The sequence below is a fragment of the Equus asinus genome, chromosome 2 (assembly GCF_041296235.1).
Source record: "Equus asinus isolate D_3611 breed Donkey chromosome 2, EquAss-T2T_v2, whole genome shotgun sequence".
In the NCBI taxonomy this organism is placed as follows: Eukaryota; Metazoa; Chordata; class Mammalia; order Perissodactyla; family Equidae; genus Equus; species Equus asinus.
The window spans coordinates 32,942,580-32,958,069 of NC_091791.1; the positions used below are offsets into that span (position 1 = coordinate 32,942,580).

At 52.4% G+C, this 15,490-nt stretch overlaps 1 protein-coding gene across 1 annotated transcript in view; it reads left to right on the plus strand.

Moving 5' to 3' along the window:
* Positions 1–15,490, plus strand: part of TLL2 (tolloid like 2) — a 134,977-nt gene that overhangs the window by 115,372 nt on the left and 4,115 nt on the right. The window contains exons 14-20 of the mRNA XM_014858419.3: positions 3,211–3,336; positions 4,067–4,227; positions 4,843–5,023; positions 6,415–6,540; positions 8,577–8,704; positions 11,918–12,131; positions 14,500–14,750. Of these exons, the coding sequence (XP_014713905.1) occupies positions 3,211–3,336; positions 4,067–4,227; positions 4,843–5,023; positions 6,415–6,540; positions 8,577–8,704; positions 11,918–12,131; positions 14,500–14,750 (1,187 nt within the window). The remainder of the gene's footprint in view (positions 1–3,210; positions 3,337–4,066; positions 4,228–4,842; positions 5,024–6,414; positions 6,541–8,576; positions 8,705–11,917; positions 12,132–14,499; positions 14,751–15,490) is intronic.

The following is a 15,490-nucleotide window of genomic DNA, read 5'->3' on the forward strand; positions in this document are numbered from 1 at the left end:
CCACCATAGGGTGTTGCATGAGGGGGACTGGCTTCTTTCAATGTACTTCTTCAAAAGCTTAGGGATGTGCCCTGCCTTCTCTTTCTTTGACACTCTCTGAAGCAGTTTTTGGGATCCTACCTGAGTCATCTCATTGTCTAACCACAGAATGGTTTCTTCTTTCACTCCTACCACCCGAAGAAGGCAAAGAAGCCAAAGCTCCCACTATGCAAAGCTGAGCCCTGGCTCAGCTTTTTCTGCCACCCCCACGATCTCTCAGATTTTCCTGGAAGGCTTGGCCTTGGCCACTGTAGCCCAGAGCAAGCACGAGCCAGTGGGCTTGGAGCAGATGCTACTTCACAGCAGCCTGGAGGCGATGCGGAGGACACCCAGGTTCCCACTGAGAGCAGGGCCCCTGGAACACTTCCACACCATCCACCCAAGCTGGAGCAGGGTTGGAAATGGCCAGACATCCCACTGCTCTTTCTGGAGAGAGCTCAGATGTAAACACATATCTTTCACCCACCTTCTTAGGCCAAACCTCTACTCTTCTAGTCTCTGGAGAAACTACATTCCCTTTGCTTTAGGTCCAAATCCCTTCCACCAGTCTCTCTTCCTCCATGTGGCTAAGATGGTGCCAGAATTGTTCGTCAGCGGTCCTCCCTTCCTTGGCTATGACATATGTGTGTCCTGCCACAGCCGTAGTATCTTTTGACATCAGAGTCTCCCCTCACCCCCCACCTTGATCCTTTGTTTATCTTGGTCTATTTTGATGGGCTCTTTCCGCACTTCCTTTCTGCCCTCACCCTTTGCCCACCAGCTAGTTTCTCGTCTCTGCTGTGCTGCCCTCCTGTCCATCTAGTCTTCCTTTATTGGCCCATCCTTGACGCATTTTCCTTCTTTCTGTTCCTGCCTTGTCTCTCTCCCCTCCTCAGGCCTGCACTACTCTACTCTTATGTGATTCAGGTATGCCCAGGTAACCTGATCATTTTCACTACCCCCATCACTGGGTCTCTCCACCCACTGGAATTTCAAAAGCAACCCTGCTGTTGTCCATAGTGATAGCTCCTGTGTACTGAATGTCTATATGCTGGGTACTTCACAGGCATCGTTTTCAATCACCACAACCCTAAAAGCCAGTACGATTCTCATTTTAAAGCAGCAGGAAGGCTGAGAGAGGTTAAATCACCCAATTCATTGTGAAGAGATCCACTGGTAGATCCAACCCAGGTCATCTGGTTCACTCTGAAGGAGAGACTCTTTCCATTTCTCCTTATCATCGATTCTCCTCCTTCTATACTTTCTAGCAAATGTCAAAGAAAGTGCTTTGCCTGTTGTAAAGTAATAAATAATTACAGGACTCTTACTATTTTAGCATACTCAAGACTTGCATTTATTTGAGGCTAGGACAACTTCAACCTCCTGCTTAGAGCATGTCTAGTAAACCCAGTCTCTCCTACTGCCCAACATGTTTAAGCCTTCGTTGAGCCCAAGAACGCATCGCTCTTAGAGTTACCTAAGTTTCCTATCCACTATGTGAAATGATGGGATATTTACTAACTGTCCTTTACCCAGTGAAAGCAACCAGGTTGATGAGCATTTTGTGTGTCATAGACAAGGGAGATTGGAAGGAAATGGGTTTATCTAGGTTGGAAAAGGGTAGAGTAGAGGGAGGCATTATGGTTGAAGGGTTTGCATTTTCTGCAAGACCAATGAGTTGGAAGTTGCCAGGAGTCAGAGTTTTCACAATTCAAATTTCAAAAGATAAGAAATATCTTTGAAAAGCAGTGAGAGCCCTGTCTCTGGGTGTTTTCAGGCTGGGTCTGAAAAGCTGGCTATCAGAAATGTGATTGAAAGGATCCCTGCCGAGGTGGCAGGCCTGGGAATCTTTTCCTTTCTTTGCCAACTCAAAGATGTCCTGGCTTGCTTATTTTATGTGTAATGTGGTCTTTCAAGATTTTGTGAACAACTCTGTATTCCTCTGTTCCTGCCTTCCATGGTGTTGTGACCCAATACTCCCCACCCCTCTTCTTCTTCCTGGATTGGGCTTTTGGCGTTTTTTTTGGAAGATGTCTCAGTGTTTAGCTGTCCCTTCCCTAAACTCTGCAACTCTGTTAGGCCACAGCTGCATGTTCTCCCTCAGGGGTAGATGTACAACACAGCCAGGTAATAGAAGATAATGATTTTTCCTCTTAGATCTTTTCTTTTTGCAAGGAAGATTGGCTCTGAGCTAACATCTGTTGCCTGATCTAACATCTGTACCAATCTCCCTCTATTTTATGTGGGATGCCACCACAGCGTGGCTTGACAAGTAGTGCTAGGTCCGCGTCCAGGATCTGAACCTGTAAACCCCAGGCCACCAAAGGGGAGCACGTGCGCTTAACCACTATGCCACCAGGCCGGCCCCTCCTTTTATTTCCAATACTCTTCTTGAAGATGCCCAATGCTTGGGTTTGTCTTTTCTTCAGTGGTGCATGGGCTGACATGTCCAAGGAGATTCTCTAATGACTCCCATGTTCTGCCTCTGGACAGCACACCTGGCCTCCTACTTGCTATTATTTAATTGCCCCAAACACATCACTAGATACTTGCTGGTGCTGAATCCCAGTGGACTTCCCTGCTAACTGAGTCTAGCTGTGGCCTCCTCCTGCAGTTCTCCTGGGAGCGCTGACTACCCTAAGAGCCCAGGGTTTTCTGTAGTTTTCCCTGGGCCCACCTCTTTAGATTATTTATAAAATGCTAAGTCACAGGTTCCTATTCCATCCCCAGAGAATACTTAGACATCTTCATCTAGAAATGTGTCCCTTTCTCTTTACCCTTTATTTAATGTCCCCAAAAAGTTTCATATTTGGCACAGGGAGAACCCCAATTCCATGGCATTAAAATTGATTCAGGCTTTGGCATGGAACCTTTGAGATTTTTTGCAAAATCAACAAATGAATACCACTGACTGAACCCTGCAAAGAATGAAATTTCCAGGCCTGATCGCCTCTCAGAGGACCCCTTCTTCTGGCTAATGAGCTACTCTTGTGGGTTCTCAAGATGCCACCCTTTACTGTAGCTGCTGTCAGTTTCTCAGACAAGGACATGGGACTCCTTGAAAGGTGGTCACCAGGAGCCATTCTTGTCCTTAGAGGACACTTGCTGGGGACCCTGGGATGTGGAAGGTGACGGAGAGTAGACCAGGCAGCTTTGTGATGATTTAACGGGGGTCACCTTCCTCTTTAACAGAGGTAGATGAGTGTTCCGGGCCAGATCACGGCGGGTGTGAGCAGCGCTGTGTGAACACTCTGGGCAGCTACAAGTGCGTGTGTGATCCTGGCTACGAGCTGGCAGCCGATAAGAAGACATGTGAAGGTGGGTGTCGGACCTGCCAAGCTGGAATGAGAGGGGATGGGGCACAAGTCTTAGGAGAAGTGGGGCAGAGATGGGGCAGCTGGCTGGCTGCGAAGTGACAATGGACAAGTATAGTGGATGATCCACCTACTTTTTGGAGAGAGAAAAACTCGATAAAGTCACCAATGTAATAGGACTGCCCAAATTACACAGACTCCACCCTGGAAATTGTGCAATTGGAGGCATGGTTTATTTTGTGACCTTGAAAAATTCACATAATTATTAAGGTGGAAAATAATAGCAAAGAAAAACTATGAGCACTTGGGTGGGACTCAACTCATAGCACATTTCATTCATTCCATTTCTGCTTGGTGGTGTCCTGTTTTCCTTGCCCGCCTGCACGACTCTGCTTGTTAATGTAAGCCAGGTGCATCGCATCACTTGCTGCAAACATTTCTAATTCTCCTTTGGTCCAAGTCATGTGGAGTCCACAACTATGTATGCCACCGGGTGACAGGTCAACACAAAGGCCTCATCATCATTCTTAAAGCAGTAAACACTTGTCCTCAACTTCATCCCTCCAAATCCTTAGTTGAAACAGTGAGACTAGAAGAAAGGATGCTGAATTAATCAGTTCAGATTGTCTAACTTTTTTTTTATTAAAGAACAGCAGGGCTTATTGCTGCTTGGGGGAAATCGCAGTCACTCGGAACTAAAACCAAATGAATCTTGCTTCTGTTCCCCCATGCAGTGGCCTGTGGCGGTTTCATCACCAAGCTGAACGGAACCATCACCAGTCCTGGGTGGCCGAAGGAGTACCCCACAAACAAAAACTGCGTCTGGCAGGTGGTGGCCCCCACCCAGTACCGGATCTCCCTTCAGTTCGAAGTGTTTGAACTAGAGGGCAATGACGTACGTTTCTGCGCACCGACTGATCAGGGCTGGCGTTGGGATGTGGCTCAGGGCTGGAACCCGGGGAGGGGCTGGCAGGCAGGGAGGCGGCTTCCCAGAGTCATGGAGTCTTGGCTCGGTGGGTCCGAGGAGCCTTTGGTGTAGTAGTTTCAGCAGTACGTCCTCTGCAGATAGAGTGCTGTGGTCCTTCACTGATAAATCCAAGGAGAATCGAGACGAGTACAGGAGGCGGGTCTTGGGGGTGGGAGGTGGTCAGCACAGGTGGGTCCCCTGGGGTAAGAATCAGGGGAGTTTGTGTCCAGCTGAGTGGAACGGAGGGGCTGAGGTGTAGCTGGGGACCAGGATGGTTTACACAGCCTGTTCCCTCCCTTGGGCAGTGGCCACGGGATGACAAGCACCGTGGCAGCCAGAGTGCTAGTTAGGTGCGCCCCACGTCTGCACCCTGGGCTGGAGGGATCCCACGAAGAGTCGAGAGGACCCTCTCAGTGGACCTGGCTGAGTCTGTCTGGCCACCGGGCATGGCGCAGCTCTCAGGAAGGGGGTCCTGCGGCGGCCGGGGCTCTGGGGTGAGCAGGTGGCGGGCACCGGGCAGCTGCCCACGGCGCTCGCTTGCAGGTCTGTAAATACGACTTCGTGGAGGTGCGCAGCGGCCTGTCCCCCGACGCCAGGCTGCACGGCAAGTTCTGCGGCTCCGAGACGCCCGAGGTCATCACCTCGCAGAGCAACAACATGCGCGTGGAGTTCAAGTCGGACAACACCGTTTCCAAACGCGGCTTCAGGGCCCACTTCTTCTCAGGTGTGCGGGTTTGGAGGGGGCGACCTGGCTCTGCGGGCTCCCGGCCTCTGGGGACCTGCCCACCCCCCACCCCGCCCTCACAGCACCCCGCCTCGGAGGCGGCTTGCAGATCCAGGCTCTGTGATATTGGCAGATAGATATGTATGTACGGCCACCGCAACAAATGACCACAAACCGGGGGGCTTGAAGCAAGTGAGATGTATTCTCACTGTTCCCGAGGCCCCAGGCTGAGATCCGGATGTGGGCGTGGCCGTGCTCTCTCCAAGGCTCCAGGGTCTGGCCTCTTCCAGCATGGGGTTCCAGAGCTGAAGTCTCGCGTGGGCTTCCTCTCTACTCTTTAAGCGTTCTTTAAGGATTCTAAGTTGTCCTCATGAAATCACAGGGTGTAACAAATACAAAGTGTTCGGTAACACTCGACCCCCAGTGGGTAGAGGCTATGGAGAGGGGAGTGAGACCCGCCTGGCCCCTGAAGTTATCCCAGTGGGGGCTGGGACCGAGGCTGGTCCTCACTCACTAGAGGCTGAAGTCGGCTTAGGACAGGGCTGCGCACCGCGCTGGCTCGGCTGCAAGAACCACAATGTCAACAACAGCTAACACTGGAGTTCACACATAGTCTGGAACAAAAGCTAACCGCGGCTCTGGGCTGGATGCTGTTCTAAGAGCTTTCCCCGACTCATTCATTTCCTCCTCCCAACAACCCTCTGCGGGAAGGAAACCACTGTTGACTCCACTTGACGGGTGAGGCCGCTGAGGCAGAGGTCAGGGACTGCCCAAGGTCACAGCAGCGGATGTGATGGAGCAGGGCTGGCACGTGGCCGTCTGGCCTGCGGCCCGCACGCTGCCTACTCCACAGGCGGGAGGTGGTGTGGGGGCCTGGAGGATGAGCCCAGGCCTCTGGGTCACACAGGCCGCTTGCTCACTGGGTGACCTTGGGCACGTGGGCGTTCTCAGCCTCAGTTTCCTTACCTGTAAAATGGGAGCACGGGCACCTCCCTCCTATGGTTGTGTGAGAATTAACTTAGATAATGTATAGAAGGTGCTTGGGGCAGTGCCCACCACATAGCAAATACTCACTCCATGGTAGCTGTTTTTATTATTGTTATTTTTAGTATTAGTATTAGCTTAACCTTTAAGGTGCTCCTTGTTTTTGATAAGGAGCAGAGGTGGAGAACATATATATACAATAAAGTGCTTTAGGTGCATGGGGAATTCAATATATGCCAGGGCCAAGTAATATCCAACAAATGCTCCCCCACCGCAGTGAGGGGGTAAGCAGAGTCGGGCAATCAGGGCGGCTGCCTGGAGGAGGCTACTTCTGAGCAGGGTTCTGGGCTGTGAGGGACGTCCTCCAGTTGGCAGTTGCCCTGAGAAGAGTCCGTTGATCTCTCCAGACAAGGACGAGTGCGCCAAGGACAACGGTGGCTGCCAGCACGAGTGCATCAACACGTTCGGGAGCTACCTGTGCCGCTGCCGGAATGGCTACCGGCTCCATGAGAATGGGCACGACTGTAAAGAGGGTGAGGCTGGACCGCGGCCAGGCTGGGCTGACTTGGCCACCCAGGGTGTGTGTGTGTGTGTGTGTGCGTGTGACTGAGAGCACCCGCCCTCCGTCCTCCCGCCCTCCTGCTGAAGAGTGATTTTCCCCAGGGCGGCTCCCTCCTTCAGGAGGTGGGCAGGGGCCCTCAGGTGCGCTCCTGGAGTTATTATCCCCCAGGCTCCAGGATCAGACTACCCAGGTGTAAACCTGGCTCTGCTACTTACTAGCTGTGCGACCTTGGGCAAGTTACTTAACCTCTCTGAGCCTCAGTTTCCTCTTCTGTTTAAAAGGGACTAAGCATAGCCCCTTCTAACAGTTTTTGTGAAGGTTAAATGAGAGAATGCCTAGAAAGTATTTCAGACAGCCTGGCACATATTAAGCACTTGAAATGTCAGTGAATATCAGCCATCTATGTCATTATATTATTTATCATATGCAGGTCTAGTAGTAAAATGGAATTGGGAAAACCTTGCTCCCTGCTCCATTCACTCCTGGGAGTTCTTCAGGGCCAGAGGGCTTTGAATGTTCAGCCCTTCTGGAAGAAGCTTCCCTCTGCTCTTACACAGCCCTGCCCAGGGACTTTGAGCATCTTTGATACACACACAGGCCTGCAGGCCTTGGCCCAGCCATGGAGCCCTGCAGGGGACATCAGGGCGAGGGAAGGTGTGAAGACCTGACTCCCGCCGTGGGATAAACATTGTAGAGTTAGGAGATTTGGCTGGGGTGCACAGAGTGTGGTCAGGGCCTACCTGGAGTGTTCGAGGATGAGCTAAGACATCTTCGGAAGGTGCAGCCCAACCCTGTGACAAGGACATGGGTGGTCACAGGTTGGGTTGAGAGGTGAGCTGGAAGTACTTAGAAGGAACTGTCATTCTGGAACTTAACAAATCTTCGTCCCACCCCTGTGAGGTGGGCCTGGGCCAGAACAAGGCTTGCCTCCTGTGGCGTGGGGGAGGCCAGGAGGGGCTTAAACTCCACTAAGGTCCCAGCAGCTGAACAGAGGCTGCCTTCCCATGAGTTTCCCCAGGGTGGGGCAGAGGGAGCTGAGCCCCCGTCCCGTCCTGGTTGGCACCTGTTCTCTGTGTGCCAGAGAGCAGAGGCACGATGAGCAGGCCCCTCCTTGCAACGGCTGTCCTCCACCCTCTGACCCGCCCTCAACCGCCCCTCCAGCTGCCTCCAACGGAAGCCTCAGGGTGGCCCTGGAGATGGCAGTGGCACAAGGCCCACCTCCTCAGCTCTCTCGCTTTCCTAATCAGTAACAGCAAAGGCAGGGCTCGGGTCCCAGCTCCACCCCTCACCAGCAGTCACTTACCCTCTCTAAGCTTATTTTCTCATTTGGAAAGTGGAAGGGATTAAATGAGAGGATGCATTCAAAATGCTACCACAGTGCTCAACACAGAGGAGGACAAGCTCTAGCTATTGGCCAAAACTCTACTCACTGAGCAAGTCATGGGGCCACTCTGCTAGTGGCACTGTAACCAGAACAACATCTGTAGCCACCACGTGAAACTGCTTTGCAAACCTAAAAGACGGAAGGCGTAGTGGTCTTTGTGAGCCCTTGCTAAGCCTTTTACATGCATGATCTCATTTAACCCACATGTCCCTCCTACAAGGTTGGCGCCCCTTTTACAAATAAGGGGACCGAAACTTATCTAAGTACCCAAAGTTGCACAGCTGGTAAGTGGCGGAACGAGGACTTGAACTGAAGTCCATCTGACCCCTAGGCCCGGGGTCTTTACCACTCACTCTCCCACATTTCCAGTGATAACCAGGACGTGAGCGGTAATAACGAGAAAGATGGCCTGGCTCCTGAGCTACCACCAGGAAGGCAGCAAAACTAAACAAATCAGCCACTCTCTAAGCCAGGGGACCCTTGATTCAGGCTGACCCCTGCCCCCACATTTGCTAATGACCATGTGGCAATAACAGCGAGGGGAGGAGGCTCTCTTAGGATGCCTCCGGTGCTCCCCAAGAGTGAATTATTCTCTCTCTGCACGCGTTCCCCCTCGCCCCCAGCTGGCTGTGCGCACAAGATCAGCAGTGCAGAGGGGACCCTGGCGAGCCCCAACTGGCCTGACAAATACCCCAGCCGGAGGGAGTGTACCTGGACCATCTCTTCAACCGCGGGCCACCGGGTGAAACTCGTGAGTCATTTTCGTAGTTTGTGGTCTTCAGTATCAAACAGACATGGGTTCAAGTCTCTGCTCAGCCACCTCCCGGCTCAGAAACTGGGGGAAGTTACTCAACATTTCCCAGATTCAGTTTTGTTATCTGGGAAACGGGGATGATGGGAGACCGAGCTCACGGGGCTGTGGTGCAGATTAAAAGAGAGGACACACGTAAAGTCCTCAGCCCCGCTGGCGGTGAGGAAAGTCCTATAAATAGCTGTTCACAGTGGTGCCAGTGTGACGGCACCCACCGCACAGTTCTGTACTGCTGTTTGAGATTCAGTTGTCTCCAGTTTTAATGTTTCACAAGACAATACATTCTCAAGGTAAAAAGGTAATCAGTTCAGAGGGTTGGAAAGCAGAAATCAAAAGTTTCCAGGACCCCCAGGCCCACTTTAGAAATGACCTCTCTGAACATTTTCTTGTGAATCCTTCCAGAAATTTCTTGTGCACGTCCAATCACGTATGTACACACATGGGAAAAAATATATATTCTTTTTCTTGTTCAAACTTTTCAAGTGGACTCATTCATATTCTTCTGCAACTTACATTCTTTTCAATTAGCAATAGGAGATTAAGTTATTTACGCTAATTCTCTCGAATTAAAAATTAATATATCTCCCAAGCCTTTCTTTAAAGTCCCATCCAGGCGTGTGATTGTGATCTCCACACCATACCCCGTTATTTCAAAGGAGGAATGAGTCTTTGTACGAGTCTCACTTCTGAGCTCCCAGGGACTCCCAGATTCTGGAGCGTTAATCAAGCCCTCTTGCCAGTTGGAGAAGTTGTACTCCAGACAGACACACAGACAGACAGTTTTTAAATGGGTCGTTCTGACTCTGGAGATGAGTAAGCTCTTCAAAGGGCATATGGATGTTGCCCTGAATTATGGACCAATAATGCGGGGAGAATGGAAGAGAATAAAGGAGAACGCGATGATAAATAGACCATCGCTGGGGTCCTGCGGGGGTGTTTGTGGGCCAGCGCGGTGAGGACAGGTGGGAGAACGGGCTCGCAGGCTGGGGCGCGGGTGCTGGGGCATCTGTGCCAGGCCCGGGGCATCGAGGGCGGAGAAGGCAGGGCCCCTGACCATCACAGCAGGCACCTCCCGTGCCTGGCTGCTCGCCTGGGAAATGCTGGCGGCGGCTGCTCTCCTGGGTCAGTCAAAACAGCCTTGACCCTGGGAGAGTGGGACTTAAGGAGCGTGCCTCAGAGAAAGCAGTCCTTCCCCAAGACTGCCACCTGCCGGAAAATGTTCGCGATGGCGGCGTGTGTCTCTGCGGACGGCGGGGCCATGGCGCCCCCTGGCGTTAGAAACGCGCAACCTGCGCAGCTGGAAGCGGCGCTCCTGGGGAAGGGCCGCAAGATTTTAGTCCGCCCTTGGTTCTTGACAAGACTCAAGAACCAGAGCAACGATCACAGGTCTGCACAGTTAGTCCAGACCTCAGTTATCGGAGGTTCATACATATATGCACTAAGTTTTTTAAAAAACTTTCTTGGGAAGTGGATGGTGGATATCTTTTTTTTTTTTAAAGATTTTATTTTTTCCTTTTTCTCCCTAAAGCCCCCCGGTACACAGTTGTGTATTCTTCGTTGTGGGTCCCTCTAGTTGTGGCATGTGGGACGCTGCCTCAGCGTGGTCTGATGAGCAGTGCCATGTCCGCACCCAGGATTCGAACCAACGAAACACTGGGCCGCCTGCAGCGGAGCGCGCGAACTTAACCACTCGGCCACGGGGCCAGCCCCCGGTGGATATCTTGATTGTGCTTTTTGCTGCTGTAGAACGCGGGTGGAAGCTGGTGTTTCACTGCATGGGGACAGCCACAGGGTGTCCCGTGGACCTTTGGGGAGCTCCCCGCCTCCCTGGCCCACCAGTGCTGGTGCTGATGCACTCTCCTTCTTGCTCTTGCCCACTGTCCCCACCCTCAGTCTCTGGCCCCACAGCCGTCTTTCTATTAGGTGTGAAGAGCTTTGCCCATTTCAAGTGTGTTTGTCATTCCTACAAAAGCCCCACTGCTAATGGACCCTCCGATCTCCCCTCTCTCCCTCCATCCCTGCCCTGCACCCCAGCCCCTTCATGTGAATTGAGCCCCCACACTAATGTCCTCGCTCCCCACTCTGTCATTTGGTCCAAGTCTTCATTTCATGAACACTATCCCCTCTCACCTCATCACATCTCCCTCCCAGCCATGGATAGGCCATTGGCCAGTCATCTGTCCAGGGCCTGAGAAGCCCTACATTTGGGGCTGCAAAGCTGGGGTCATGGCCTGGAATTGTGGGGCTCTCCTGGCCAGCTTCAGGGGACAGTCTTTAGGGAGAACAGTGGGGAGGGAGCCATGGTCAGAAGCATGGGCTGGAGTCAGGCCACCTGGGGGTCAAGCCCAGCTCCCTCTTCCACTAGCTGTGTGAGCTTGAGCAAGCCACTTAACTTCTTAAGACTCAGTTTCCCCTTCTGCACATTGGGGATAATAATAGCTTTTCCCTCAGTGTCATCAGAATCAAGTGAGAAAATGCCCATAACCACTTGGCACAGAGCTCTGCATGGAAAAAACATTGAGCGAATGTCAGCCACTATGAGGATGACTGTGCGGTGCAGCGTACACTTAGGGTCACTCACAGCATTTGCGCTGCAGGACCCCGCAGTACAGCACAGAGGGTAAGGGCAGGGACTCTGCAGCCAGACCTCCTGGTTATTGGGTGACCTTGGGCAAGTCATCCGACAGCCCTGTGCCTCAGTTTCTGTGAAGAGGGCATTATAATGGCAGACACATCACAGGGTCGTGAGGATTAAATGAAGTGATCTTTGTAAAAGGCTTAAAACAGCTCCTGGCCCAAAGTGAGCACCCAGTCATTGCTGTTCTTATCATTGAGGGAGAAGCTGCATGATATGCTGGAAGGACACAGACCTCAGCAAGCATTTAAACTCTGAAACCCGGCCGTCTCATCTGCAAAGCGGTCGTGGCGGCCATAGCTCATGTAACTACCTCATAGGGTTGTTTGGGGACCGAAAGAGGGGCCGAGTCGAGACCCTCTCTGCAGATGTCGCCATCGTCACCATGGGCCCCACGTTCCCTGCACAGCTGGCAGGGCAGACGCGTGTCCTGCCACACGGGTCCTCTCCCACCCCTGGAGAAGTGCACCTCCTGGCTGCAGCGACTCTTGCCTCACTTTCTGCTCTCCCGTCCCCAGATGTTTAATGAATTTGAGATGGAGCAGCACCAGGAATGTGCCTATGACCACCTGGAACTGTACGATGGGCCCGACAGCCTGGCCCCCATCCTCGGCCGTTTCTGCGGCAGCAAGAAGCCGGACCCCACGGTGGCCTCGGGCAGCAGCCTGTTTGTCAGGTTTCATTCAGATGCTTCAGTGCAGAGGAAAGGCTTCCAGGCCGTGCATAGCACAGGTACGCGGCGGCCGCCGGCCTCCAGCTCATTCCCACGCCAACGTGGGATGGATAGGTGATGCGGGCAGGGACAGGCCAGCCTCTTATTCTGACTATGGGGGGAGGGTGGGCGTGATGACATGTCCCTTTCATCGTGAAACGTGGGCAACCATAGCTCGAAGGGGTGTTTTCTTTCAATGTCCTTAACTGACAACATTTAAAGTGGGTAACCCTTCTTTGGTGCCACCTTTCTTTCCTCCTTTCCTTCCTCCCATCCCTCCTTTAAAAACATGTTTGTAGTTTTGCTGGTCTGTGAAATCCAGAGTCTGGGAGCTGAGTGGGGCAGAGCAGCCCTGGTTACCCTCCACGGACCAGTTCCAGAAAATGGAACATGTTTCTGTTCCCCATTATTCTTTCCTCCACTGAAAATGTAAATAGCTTTATTCAGTCCTTTGGAGGAAAATATATATGCTGATAACTTACATATCTACTTTGTTAAATAGAAGAATGTCAGTAAGAAAAGGGCTCTGCTCTTTAGCCATTAAAATGTTGCCTCCTGGGACTGGAACCCACGGACTTGACTTTGACTCTCATCTTGGCGTTAGACTGTGGCCCTTTGGCGAAGTGGTGGCTGCCCACGGCCCCCTCAGAATCGGAAATCATGATCACGGGACTCTGTGAAGTTTTCTGATCTGTTTAACAGCCCCTCCCCCAGTTTTTCTTCAGAGCCAGAAAACATGAATCTGGTAAAACAGAATAACAACTAGTGCCCTGAGGTGGTCTGCCTTGCCCTCGCCTAGTAGGAAACACTTCATTGTCTACAGAACCTTCTTAAGCTCCTTGAAAGGTTCTAGCTTCCCCTAGGGGAGTTTAGAAGCCGTTGGCTGGTGACTTCACCCTCTTGTCCCTATAGATAGAGCATAGGGGCTTGAGGTGGGGTCAGGGTCCCAGCAGGAAATGGGGGCACACTCAGATAGAGTCATTATTTGAGGAGAATTTAATAAGGGACTATTATTAGGAGTGGGCAGGGTGTGGGGACACCACAGGCGACAGTGCAGCAACCAGGGCTGGGAACTGCAAGGCTGTTACTAGCCCCAGGCCCAGATGCCAAAGGAGGGAGCGGTTCCTGGAGCCTGGAGACAGACCTGGACAGGAACTGTGAGCTTCAGTCAAACAGCCTGTGGCAACCAGGCAGGCAGAGTCTGGGACTCAGTCCCCTGACCTCTGTCTCCTCCCTCCTCTGATCTGCTGGTGCTCCCCGTGGCTAAACCCAACCTGAAGGCAGAGGGCAAGGGGGCACATCCATGTCGACCTAGAGGCCGGCCTCCTGGGGCCTCCTGGGGCCTGGAGCAGGTGGGGAAGAATGAAGTGGGGATCTGGCAATATGGATAGAAGGCATCCTGCCCTGGTCTATGCCCATTTCATTGCCACTCGCATCTCAGGAATTTGAAATTTCTCAAAGACGGCCCAGACCTGGAAGGAATTCCAAGCCAGAGCACACACGGAGCTAAGAGTTGGCAGCGGGACAGGACTGGGGCCATCTGGCCCTTGGAGAGTGACCGGACAGTGCAGGAGCCACCTCATGGTGGTGGTGGTGGGGGGAGCTGTCTGGGTCCCTCGGGGGCATGGAGCACATTGACGCCGAGGACGAGCAGTGGAGGAAATTTGCCTCCAAAATTCCTGGTGCTTTCTAATCTCTGGTCATTCTCATTTATCCATTTATGTTATGTGGTCTCTAGTGACCTAGACACAAGATAGTGTGGGACCCAGGCCAACAAGAGTTACTGTCCTAGTAAAAAACCCAGAAGCCGAGGCTACAGAATACAAGCCCACAGTCCCAGCGCAGCTCACCTGTGACACCCACAGGGGCCTCAGAGCTGGGCTGTGGTCAGCACTCTCTAAGGAGCAGCCAGCCTGTCCTGAGCTTTCTAGGTTTGCGCTCACCCCCAGTTCTGATGTGCCTTTGCTGCCCTCTGTTGGTAGAAACTACAAATTACAGTAAGTCCGTCTGGCTGGTGTGAGCCCTTCTCAGAGGCTTCCAGCACTTGCAGGGAGTTAAGTGGTAAAGATCCAAGCAGCCAGCTTTTTTCAGTAGATGCTCAGGAATTCCCAGAGGCCTTATGTGGCCCAACCCGGGAGCATAGGACCTTGGCGTGTAAGGCCAATTTGGACGCCCCTGTGAGCCCTGAAACTCATGGGCTTCTGTTTGCTCCTCTGTAAAATGGGATGGTGAGACTTGCGTGCTCTCCCACAGGGCACGAGGCGGCTTTGCAGAGAAAGCGGGCCTGTCTGGAGGGTGTGGGGAGAGAAGTCCCAGGTTGGGTAGTGGGTGTGGGTGGCGCATGGGTTCTCGGTGCCCAGGGAGCCTCACGGGTCTCTCTCCGTCCAGAGTGTGGGGGCAGGCTGAAGGCTGAAGTGCAGACCAAGGAGCTCTATTCCCACGCCCAGTTTGGGGACAACAACTACCCGAGCCAGGCCCAGTGTGACTGGGTGATCGTGGCGGAGGACGGCTATGGCGTGGAGTTGGTATTCCGGACCTTTGAAGTGGAAGAGGAGGCCGACTGTGGCTACGACTACATGGAGGCCTACGACGGCTATGACAGCACGGCGCCCAGGCTTGGCCGCTTCTGTGGCTCGGGGGTGAGTCCCGGGGATGCCGGGCCAGGGACAATGTGTGACGAGTCAGAGCATGGGACGCACGAGTTTGAGTCCTAGCTACCCCTGCCACTTAATAGCACCAGCCAGGAGGCCCGTTCTGCTGGAGCAAAGCGGGAAATAGTCAGAGAGAAGGTTGGGATGCATGGGGGACCAGTTCATGAAGGCCTCTCCTGAGAAGCTGTGTAAGAGCATTTTCCTTTTAGGACCTTCCTCTTATCTTTGCAAAGTTTCCCTTCCTGCATTTTTATTTGGCCTTCAGGCTCTTTTAATTTTTTAATTATACTTTTGCATATTCTGTATATTCACAATTCTCTCCCCAAGCAAAACCAAATGCCTATGAAACTTACAAGTCACTGTCTTACTATAAACACAATAGTTATGCTCAAGGTCATCATCGTTTTCTCATTATCACCTCTTTCCTGGGCCACCTGCCCAGGACAGGGCAGGCCGGTTTTGTTCACTATTTTCCCAGTGCCTGACACAGGGCCTGGCATATATTTGATGCTCAGTGAAGTGTGTGGACCAGCCAGTACATGTCCTGGTCTCTCTCTGGCTGCACCTCACTGGGCCCCCAGCATCCGCCTTTTCTCCACCTCTGGGGCAGATCACTCAGGTTTCTTTGCAATTGGCTGGACTTACATCAAGTCATTTTGGAGTCACTAGTGCTTCTTGTGCTAAACAGAACCTCAAACTGGCATTTATATGAGTCTTTGAATAATTTC